This window comes from Octopus sinensis, linkage group LG10, assembly GCF_006345805.1.
Source record: "Octopus sinensis linkage group LG10, ASM634580v1, whole genome shotgun sequence".
In the NCBI taxonomy this organism is placed as follows: Eukaryota; Metazoa; Mollusca; class Cephalopoda; order Octopoda; family Octopodidae; genus Octopus; species Octopus sinensis.
Window position 1 is genome coordinate 85,221,273 of NC_043006.1, and position 12,158 is coordinate 85,233,430.

A 12,158-nucleotide genomic window follows, 5' to 3' on the forward strand; every position below is an offset into this window, starting at 1 on the left:
TTCTGTTAAAGCTAGCAAGCTGGCAGAATTGTCAGCACACTTGGCAAAATGCTTAGTGGCATTTCGTCTGTCTTTACATTCTGAGTTCAAATTCCATCGAGGTCGACTTCGCCTTTCATCCTTTCTAGGTTGATAAAATAAGTACCAGTTGAACACTTGGGTTGATATAATTGACATCCCCTCTACCGAACTTGCTGTATTTGTGCCAAAATCAATTTCCAATTATGCTCTTAGCAAACAAGTGTTTAAAATAGATTTGGATTAATATTGGTTTTAGATTTTGGCACAAGGCCAGCAAGTTTGGGGAAGGGGTTGAGTCAATTATATCGACCCCAGTACTCAACTGGTACTTATTTTATCAACTTAGAATGTAAAGACGGACGAATTGCCACTAAGCATTTTGCCAAGCATGCTGACGATTCTGCAAGCTTGCCAGCTTTGGTGCAGGAGTGGCTGTGTGGCATCTTGGGCAACAATCTTCTACTATAGCCTCGGGCGGACCAAAGCCTTGTGAGTGGATTTGGTTGACAGAAACTGAAAGAAGCCCGTCGTATATATATATATATATATATATATATATGTATATGTTTGTGTGTTTGTCCCCCTCCTCCACCATTGCTTGACAACCGATGGTGGTGTGTTTACATCCCTGTAACTTAGCAGTTCAGCCAATGAGACTGATAGAATAAATACTAGGCTTACAAAGTATAAGTCCTGGGGTCGATTTGTTTTACTAAAGGCGGTGCTCCAGGATGGCCACAGTCAAATGACTAAAACAAAAGAATATATATATAGGCACGGGCATGGCTGTGTAGTAAGAAGTTTGCTTCCCAAACACATGGTTCCAGATTCAGTCCCTCTACATTTTATTACTGTTCTGGTTTTCTCAAACCATTATGATTTCCAAGTGAGTCAAACACTCCACTGATGAGGCCAGGGAAAACTGTGGTGACACATAGGGTCTTTTTTTATTTTTTAGTGGGACATGGAATTGTGAAATTTTCTTCTTTTTTTTCTTAGTCAATAATGTAATTTTTTCTTGTACTCAATACTTAATAAAAGAGTTACTAGTAGATTCTTTTGTATTAAATAATTGTGATAAAATATTAAAAATGTTTTTTTCCCAACCAACAGTAGGAGCATACATTTTTCTGGAAAGTTATAGAGGGGCCTGGGGGAAAATAGGTTGGGAAATACTGTTAAGTTTTTATGAAAGTGCCTTTATATTAGTTTCATAGTAATTTGGTTTAGAATAGCAGAAATGTAAATGTTTCTGGTCACGTTGCAAAAAGAAAAATGTACAAAAAGAAATTTCTAAATCGGTAAAACTTTACTTAATGTCCTGTCGGTCAATCTTTGACAATTAATAATCTGTTTTAATTGGTTCTGCTGGTCTGTTGAAGAATCTCAAACAATCTGTTCAGTTTTTACTATAGCATTGGTAAATTTCATTAACTTGTTGGTGTGGTTGGTTTTGATATTTTCAAAAATCTGCTGTTTCAAAGTTAACCTGCTTATTTTTAATTCCAAAACCTACACAGAAAACATCTGTGTGAACTTTCATTTACAGCTTTTGCACGCAAAATACTAACACAACCTTCTACATAAAAAAAAAAAAAACTTTAAATTGATCCTTTTAAACATGTTTTTATTTTTATCTTGGTTTTTGTTTTCTCCAGACTACTGACAGCGCTAGTACCGGGGTTGACAATCGAGGAATTGATTCGAATGCATCTACACCGTCTGAGAATCCACCCTCTACTAGTTCCACCTGGAATAATTGGCCTAGCACTCCACACGTACAAAATTCTGATCCGCCTCGCCCGCACACTATTTCTTCGGCTTATGAAAAGACACACTCTCGACCTGCTCTCTCAGATCAAGTGTTCGTGGCTCCATCATCGTCTAGAGACATGCTGGATCAAATAGTCCAGTCACATGACCCTGCCCAGACACAACAGGTATCACCCTACGGTCACATCAGGGCCGAGCGACCCAAAAGTGCTATTGGGGGTGCCACATCCCGGCCGACATCTGCCACTATAATCAAGATGCAACCTGTTATGCCGCCTCTTGGACCAAAGCCCAAGAGTAAAGCAGTGCCTCCGCCCACAATACCAGGTTTGGATTATTTATTTTTAATCATTCGTTAATATTTTGAATTTATTTACTAAATAGATTAAGAAAACAAACTCTACCATTTTTTCTTTACCTTTGTAAATGACATAAAGTAGTTCAGTTTAGAAACATTATGTAATTATAGATTTAGTCTTGATGTTGTATCTTTGCTGCTGTAGAGTTTTCTTTTATCTTTAAAACATTAAAATAAAGCACTTTTATACGCATATAGGTGAATGTGTGCATGAGCAGTCAGAACTCCTGATAGAACATTTTTTTTTATATAATCAGGGACTCATTTAACCCTTTTGTTACCATATTTCTGTTTCAGTTAATTTTGGAAATAATAAAGAATTTAGCAATATTATTATTATTATTATTATTATTATTATTATTATTATTATGAAGCTGATGTTTCAAACATAAAATTTAACGTGGAAATTTGGTATCAGGTCTTAATTTAGATCACTTTAAAACACCAAGTTTGTATTAGAGAACTATGGCTGATCTCAAGCAGTTTGGTATCAAAAGGATTAACTTCTTAATGTCATAAGGAATTCCTGATTAAGTCATTACAAAATATCAAACTGAAATGTGGTCAGTTAACAATCTGAGATAATTTGGTGTCAAAAAGTTAAAAGCATTTCTTAAAATCTCTAAGATGGATATTTGAATTTTGTAATGTTTAATAAGATTTTCACATTCTATTAAATTTACTTCACCTAAAAAAAAAGTTTAAATTCTTATAAACTTTTGCTGGGGATAAAACTAATACTGTGTCTGTTGATTCAGTGGTTTATATGTAAGCTTGAAGGAACTTAAATTATGGATAACGAAAAACATGTCTTTTGTTACCATATTTCTGTTGAAATACACTGCCTTTGTTTCAATTAATTTTGAAAATAACAAAGGATTTAGTAATATATTTGGAACATAGATCATAAATTAATATATAACTTTGATAGAATTTTTTAAATTTTGATTCATAGAACCAGGGTCAGTCTTGGACAGATTGGTCACCAAAAGTTAATATGTGAATAAAGGTTTTGAATTTAAATGACTTTAAAAGAGGAAGTTTGTATCATAGAACCAGGGCTGGTCTCAGGCAGGTTGGTATCAAAAGGGTTAATAATGCATGTTTTCTAGGTGATAGAAATTATATTTTTACTTGTCAAATTTTAGTATATTGAGGCAAAATAGATGCCTAGAAAAAGGAGTTGTTAAATAGAGAGAGAGACCTTTTAATAAGCCATGTGAACAAGTTTGGGACGTTTAACAAATGACAGTATATTAGTTAGTCCTATAAAGTATTTGATAAAAGAACAAAGCAAAAAAAAAAAAACATATATATTCTTCATATATCAAAGAATTTGTGACTATATCATAATTCTATACTTTTATTTTCTGTATCATAATCTTTTATCTTTTTTGTGATTATTTCATACATTTTCAGGTTTGTATGTCTTGTTTATTGATTAATTAATTCATTTAATTAGTCATCCAATTACTTGTTTCTTTGAAAACCTTCTATTCTTAGACATTCTTTAGTACTATGATTGCAATATTTCAATATTTGTTTTAAAATTTTCAGAAAAATAACTTTGGCATTGACAACAAACTTTTTGTTTTTTTGTTATTGTTTTCCAAAACATCAATCAGCAGATATTTTATTCTGTCAACTGTGCAAGGCACGCTTTGTCACATTGGATGGTTCCCTTTCTTCATTTGCAAGTTCAGTTTGATCACAGCTCTCTGATATTAACAGGATTTTAATTTTTTTGGTCTTGGAACAAAGAACTAATTTCAAGGACATCAACTTTGGCATCTTTGTTGAACAATTTTTTTTGTTTTTTTTTTAACATCAAATGTGTTAGGTGAAAGAAACTGAAAGTTAGGTGTGTGTGTGTGAAGGCGATGAGCTGGCAGAAACGTTAGCACGCTGGGCGAAATGCTTAGCGGTATTTCGTCTGCCGCTACGTTCTGAGTTCAAATTCCGCCGAGGTCGACTTTGCCTTTCATCCTTTCGAGGTCAAATAAGTACCAGCTACACACTGGGGTCGATGTAATCGACTTAATCCATTTGTCTGTCCTTGTTTGTCCCCTGTGTTTAGCCCCTCGTGGGTAGTAAACAAATAGGTGTGTGTGTGTGTACACTTGCATGTGTGCTTTCATATTTGTGTATGCATGCCTTGAGTTTCTTTTTCTTCTGGCTGGATACTACAATCACAATCTAAACCAATTCTTACAATGTCTAATCATTGTGGATCATTGTTATCATTTTAATGATCACTTTTCCATATTTCCATAGGCCAGGCAAAATTTATTGAGGTAGATTTTCTACAGTCGGATGCTCATCCTGTTGCCAACCTTCACCTGTTTTCAAGCAAGGTAGTATATCCCCATCACTGGAGGATAGGTTTTGGCACAATATTGGAAAGGAATAATATTGCTTGTATGACAGTGATACTCATTTGCAATTATCTGTTGTGTGATGTCAAGACAAGAAGATGTAAACACACATGCACACACACATATGTAAATATATATATATATATATATATATATATATATATATATATATATAAAATAAAATACAAAATGGGACAAGAACGCAAAACATCCAGACAACTAGGTGATACAAAAAGGGACAACAACTCAGCCGAAATTGCGAGGATGATCCGATTCTTAACTGAAGATAAAAGGCTTCAAATGACCCGTCAGTGTTTTTTGTATCGTCTATCTGGATGTTTTGTTGTCCCTTTTTGTATCATCTAGTTGTCTGGATGTTTTGCATTCTTGTCCCATTTTGTCTTTTATTTTGTGTATATATATATATATATATATATATATATATATGTATGTATGTATAACAGCGTACATACACTTTGTTCTCATATATGTAAGTACACATTTCACTAAATATATATATGTGTATATATATTCATAGGGGTTTGTGGCCAATGATGGAGTCACATAACTGACCCGTTAAAAGTACCGTTCAGTTGTCAAGTGATATGCTGTGCTTGTGAAGACCTGTTGAACTGAGTGAAATTGTAGTTGTGGCCGATGCCAGTGTTGTCTGACTGGCACCCATGCCAGTGGAACATAAAAAGCACCTTTCAAGCTTTGGGCTTCATGGAGGCAGTGACAGGTGACCAAGACCCTTGGTGATACATCATGCTTGTGTTGATCCATCAAGCCAAATGAGACCATAGTCATGGTCAATGGCATGTAAAAAGTACCCACTACACTCTTGGAGTGGTTGGCATTAGTAGAAACCTTGCCAAATCAGATTGGAACCTGGTGCAGCCCCACCCCTGGCTTACTAGTTTCCAGTCAAACCCTCCAACCCATGCCAGCATGGAAAGCAGACATTAAACAATGATGATAATGATTACCTAATCCATTCATAAGGCTTTGGTTGGCCTGGCCCAATAGTAGAAGACACTTGCCCAAGGTATCATTTGGTGGGACTGAACCTGAAGGCATGTGGTTGGGAACCGAACTTCTTAACCACACAGCCACTCAGTGTACATATACTGTTCTAGCAGATTTAACAGTGCATTTTTGTTTTCCTACACAGCAGTAGTCCAGCCAGATTTAATTTACTGTTTCTAATTATGGTAACAGGAGATATAGTCTTAATTGCAAGTGCAATGTGTATGTGTGAATGTTATAAGTTACTGAAATAATAATTGACTAATTAAATTATCAGGTGATTAAAAGAAAAGAAAACAAGATGTGCTCTACATTGTAAAGAATAATTTCTACCGATGTTCTTGGAATTGTTCTTGGAATTTCTTGCTTGATTTCAGCCTCTCACCTTTCAGCATTTACACCATTCCATTCACATTTCACCATTTTTTGGTGTACAGAAATCATTGTAATCAAATGCACGCCAAAACTACACCAATCTTTATGGAAATGGTCCCATGGATGTCATAACCACACTGCCAGATATCAAATTCCTGCTCTCTTAATTCTCTCACTAACCATATTTTTTAAGCAATACTCAGCAATGGTATCTGCTGATGACCTCATTGGTTGGAACAAACTCAGGTTGCAGCTTGTCGATTCAAGCTATTTTAGGTCTATTTTGATAGCCATGTTCTTCTGTGTTAGCTTTTTTAGCATTGCAAATGCTAAGATTAACTGTAGAGGGTTTAAACTAGAAAAACCATTTAAGTGATACTTAGTAGTAAATCTAATATCCAAAAGCTACCAATTGCCCATTTGTTTTTAGTTATTTCAGCCCTCAAGCCTTCTTCAATCAGACAGACCTATGATTATATGTGTTCCAGCCATAAACATTGTCTATTTTTCAACCATATTGTAATATTTTGTGTCTTTTCCATTTTAAATACAGTAGAGGTTTGATTTAGGGGAAATTTGGTTGCTATTTCTAGCAGGCCACTCGACAACCTCTTCATGAAGCAGGCGGCCTGATACAATGTCCATCATCAGGCAGGCCACACTACTAAAAAAAATTAAGTTATTTTTCATTAGGGATGCCATTTAGAAGGTTCCATGGGCTGCAAGTTGCCCCCATGTGGTTGACTCATTGACTCAACTTATCTCCTTTGCAATGTTTTTCAGATTTGTTGCTATACTTCTTTCTTATTCGAATGGGCTTTACACACTTAGACTTTCTCAGATGTGCTGGTAGAGGAATTATTTGGACTCTTTAGAGCAGTGGACAGCAGAAATTGGTAGGGTGTCTTTTGATGTATTGAGTACAAATCTACCATACTTCTACACACCCTTTTAGTATAATATTGATGAATATCAGTTCAATATGCTACACTGCACCTTATCCAAAAAGTTTATTAGTTATGATGTCATTATTAGAGCTCCGTTATCACCAAGGTCAACTTTGCCTTTTATCCTTTCAGGGCCGATAAATTAAGTACCAGTGAAACACTGGAGTCAATGTAATCAACTAGTCTCCTCCGCCAAAATTTCAGCTCTGTTAGACAAGGGCAGTGAACCATCAGAGCATCAGGCAAAAGTTGTATTTGTTCCAGCACTTTTACCTTCTGAGTTCAAATCCCACCAAGTTCATTTTTGCCTTTCATCTTTCTGATAGTCAATAAAATAGAGGACCAGACAAGTACTAGATTTGTTTTAATCAACTAACTCTTCCTTCCCCAAAATTTCTGGCTTTGTGCCTACATTAGAAATTATCGTTATTAGAGCTCTCGCTTCCAAAATTAGAAAAGAACTATTGTAACAAGCTAGAAAGAAACATTTAAAAATTATCCACGAAAAGATTTCATTTGAAACTATTACTTTTCTGTTGTGTTCACAGAAAATAATGCTATTTAATTTGGTTTAAGGCGAGAGTGCTTCATTTTCTCTCACTCTTAAGCACTTTTTTTCACTACATTTGCTGCTTTAAAATTTAAAACAGCAGACTGCTTTGCATTAGTCTTTCTATTAATTGATATGATTATAATTCTGCTTCCACAGTGCATTATTTAGGCTAAATAAACTAAGAATATCTTGATAGTAGAAAGCGTTTCACTTCATGTTTTTTTTTTTTCAGATAGTTTCTAATATCTAAACATATTATTTGTATCTTCCTTTGAATCTTTACATAAAAATTAATATCATAGTTTTGCCAAAATATCAATAAATGTTAATTTTAAAAAATGCAAGCAGATTCTAATTGCTTGATCGTGCTTTAATTTTTACTGAAAAACCTATTTATTCATGACTTGGCAACTAGATTTCTGTTCCCCCCTCCTCCCTCTCCAACACTTCTGTTTTAGTTTCAGAATACTTTAAAAAAATTCTCTGAAACATTCATAAAAATTTGTTCGTATCTCTGGTGTTATAGCATCAAAGTAGATGAGATAAAATCCCACACACTAACACACACACTGTGAGGTAGCACACTACTCTATCACTAGTGACATTTCCAGAACTATTTTTGGCAACTTTGTGAACTGGGGTACATCAAACTAAGTACCCTACCCACAGATAACAAGGAAACACATGCAGTGAATTTGAAATGTCTTAGCATCTGACACAGTTTATAACCTGAAAATGTGATTGTACAAACACATTTTATAGTAGGTTTTGGCAAATTCAAAGGTATTTTATAATTGTAAGTATATACAAGGTGCATCTGAAAAATACCTCAGATTTACCATTCTTAAATAATTCAACTGCAGTCATCATCATCATCATCAACATCTGCTTTCCATGCTAGCATGGGTTGGACGATTTGACTGAGGTCTGGCGAACCAGACTTCAATCTGATCTGGCAGAGTTTCTACAGCTGGATGCCCTTCCTAATGCCAACCACTCTGAGAGTGTAGTGGGTGCTTTTACGTAATGGTACTGGCAACGGTCACGCCCAAATGGTGCTTTTTACGTGCCACCTGCACAGGAGCCAGTCCTGCGGCACTGGCAACGACCTCACTCGAATATTTCACATGCCACCAGCGCAAGTCCTAGTAAGGCGAGGTGGTAACAATCAGTAGCTGCGTAAAATAGAGAACATTCTTCTGTCTTACTCTCTATACTAGTGGCACTCCATCGGTTGCGATGACGAAGGTTCCAGTTGATCCGATCAACAGAACAGCTTGCTTGTGAAATTAACATGCAAGTGACTGAGCACTCCACAGACACGTGTACCCTTAACATAGTTCTCAGGGAGATTCAGCATGACACAGAGTGTGACAAGGCCGACCCTTTGAAATACAGGTACAACAGAAGTAGGAAGGAAGAGTGAGAGAAAGTTGTGGTGAAAGAATATAGCAGAGTTCACCACTACCCCCTGCTGTGCTGGAGCCTCGTGGGGCTTTAGGTGTTTTTGCTCAATAAACACTCACAACACCCAGTCTGGGAATTGAAACCACGATCCTATAATTGTGAGTCCGCTGCCCTAACTACTGGGCCATTGCGCCTCCACTCCTGTATACTATATATACCTAGAACTGTGTTTTCACCAACAGCAAAGGGAGATTAGTTTGATTATGACCATCTCCTTAAGCTTGGATTCTTTATATTTGGGAATGGTTATAGCAACTTAGTGTTCCCTACTGGATCTGTAGTTTGTGGGTTCGATATGTATTGTGGCATAGTAGAACCGAGTTGATTTTTTTTTTCTTTCATTTCACACTGTTTCAAATTTTCTGCTGTACAGCAGATGTTCGATTCAATATCACTTAAATTGATTCAAGTTATACAGTAATATCGTAGTTGGAGAGCTGGGGAGGGTGGCTACTATAACCCTCTATTTCATGCCTAGTATAAATAGTTGCTTTCTTCTTCTTTGAAGCTTTTAGTCACAACAATCAATGCTATAGAAAACTTACTCACAACCTGTCCTATGGTATGTGTGTGTATGTATATATATATATATATATATAATATATATATATATATATATATATAGATATAGAAGCAAAGAGTGGACTATTAAACAGAAATCAAACTTAATTGTTCATTGATAAAAAAAAACAAGGAAAAAAATGGTTGTGTAAAACTACAGACACCATTGTCAAAAAGTGGTATATTTCAGTTCATATTAAAATTTCTGTTCAACAATTCATTTACCAAGGATTGTAGGGATTTGCTCATATTTGAGCCCAGATATAACAATCTAGTTAATATTTGATATTTGCATGCCTTTTATACAGACATTTCTCTCTCGCTCTCTGTTTTTATATTATATTTGTTGCAGCTGACGACATATGGGCTAATTAGCATGGCTTTTCTCACTGGTACACTTCACCTTTGCGGTTCTTTTATTCTTTTTTTTTTTTTTACTCATTTGCTGTCCACTTATTATTCTTCAATGGCAGTTTCATTTCTCTTGGTCATCTCATCATATAGAGTCATTTAGGTTAAAATAACTTGTGCAAATATCTTCGACCATAGTTTGAAATCAACCAAAACCCTGTGAGAGGAAATTTGATAAACAGGAAAGTATTCTTGGGGAATTAGATGTAATTTGTGGGCTCAGATTAAAAGCCATTATCTGTTTTTCTGTTATTATTATTTAGGTAGCTAACTGGCAGAATAATTGAATAAAATGCTTGGCAGTATTTTTATTGGTTCTTTATGATCTGAGTTCCATTCCTGCTGAGGTCAACTTTGCCCATCCATCTTTCAGGTGAATAAAATAATGTCAAGAATTGAGGTCATTGTAATTGTCTTGCTACCCATCTCCTTGAAATTGCTAGGTTTTTGCCAAAATTAGAATTATTATCGTTCTTAGGGCAGTAAGCTGGCATAATTGTGAGCATGCTTACCAAATTTGTTAGCAGTATTTAGTCTAGCTCTGTTCTGAGTTCAAATTCCACCATAGTCAACTTTGCCTTTCATCCTACTGAGGTTGATAGTATGAATACCTGTTGCGCACTGGGGTCGATATGACTGACTCAGCTCCTCCCCCATAACTGCTGACCTTGTGCCAATTATTATTATTGAGTGAGAGAGAGCAGTGCATGCCATCTAAGTGACACTGGGGTAAAATATACGAAGCCCAGCTTACCCATCATGACTACCCGTCTGATAAGGGTACAATAGGTACATGCATCACAACTATATGTGTGCGACAGGGTGATCTCATATCAAGATAAACAGTACACGACATCATTATTATTATTATTATTATTATTATTATTATTATTAAAAAGGTAGTGAGCTGGCAGAATTGTTAGCATGCTAGATGAAATGCTTAGCAGTATTTTGGCTGCCGTTAGGTTCTAAGTTCAAATTCCGCCAAGGTCGACATTGCCTTTCATCCTTTTGCGGTCGATAAATTAAGTACCAGTTACGCACTGGGGTCGATGTAATCAACTTAATCCGTGTGTCTGTCTTTGTTTGTCTTCTCTGTGTTTAGCCCCTTGTGGGTAGTAAAGAAATAGGTATTTTGTCTGCCGCTAGGTTCTAAGTTCAAATTCTGCCATGGTTGAGTGCATGCTTCAATGTTAGAAAGCAGTATGTTAGCAAATAGATTTTTCTGTCCTTCTCTTAAGAAAGAAAGAGAAAGAGAGAATGGGGAACCAAGAACTGTTAAATTTTCTATAGACGAATGTAGTTCTATAACTGCTTGGAAGGGACTGGGCCTTGCCTTGATCTGGATTTTTCTCTCTCTCTCTTGCTCTCTAATATATGTCACTAGTTATTTACAGATGAGATGTAATCCTTTTTGAGCCATTGGAAATAATATTGCTACCTTTCTTTCTTGCAGTAAAAACAGCACATCACCATTACTACCACTACCACTACTATCATTATCATCAGCACACTCTTGCTCATAACAACACTACTTTTTTCCGTCTGCCATGTAACAAAACACTTTGGCACAGTAAAGCGTCTATACCTTCTATTATCATTATTATTATTATTATTAAGTTTTTTATTCTTTGTTTTTCTGTGAGTGGGGGTGGGACCAGGGACAGGCAGTAGCTGCTTTATTCCTACTAATATTATTATTATTGTTATTAATCTAATTTTCAATTCTTTCAAATATCTCTTCTTTGTAACGAAAGAGGCTTGACTAATTTGTGATTATATATTAAAACCATTCCTGTAAACATGTTTGTCTTAGAGTTTGTGTGCATACATACATGCATATGTGTATGTATGCATGTATAATTACATTTCAAGCATGTATCTTTAAATTTCTGTTTCTAGTTTCTCTCTCTGTATATTTATATTCTTTTCCCGCCTGATTCTTCTCAGTTATTTCTTGAGTACTTATTCTCCAAATCAATGATTTCGCTAACAAAGACTGATACATTGGAATTTGTCTCCAGATGCATGCATTTTCCAAAAAGAAAGAACCTCCTCTACAGCATGTCTTTGGGTTACGTTCCATTGTTGCACCATTATTAGCACCTGATCCTTGTTAGTTAATCCTTTTGTATGACTGACTGATGCCTTGTCCGGATTCAGTTCGAGAGACAAACAGTGATTTTGATTGAGTCTACTGGCTCTATTATGAATGTCAAATACCACCAACACCTTCCCCTGTAGTGTTCCCATGTCAACAGTTTCCTTTCTGTTTCATAGTTTTGCAT

At 35.6% G+C, this 12,158-nt stretch overlaps 1 protein-coding gene across 33 annotated transcripts in view; it reads left to right on the forward strand.

Moving 5' to 3' along the window:
• Window positions 1-12,158, forward strand: part of LOC115216372 (protein MTSS 1) — a 337,421-nt gene that overhangs the window by 260,363 nt on the left and 64,900 nt on the right. For all 33 annotated transcript variants that reach the window (XM_036506884.1, XM_036506899.1, XM_036506878.1 and 30 more), the window contains one exon: window positions 1,680-2,121. In XM_036506884.1, the coding sequence (XP_036362777.1) occupies window positions 1,680-2,121 (442 nt within the window). The remainder of the gene's footprint in view (window positions 1-1,679; window positions 2,122-12,158) is intronic.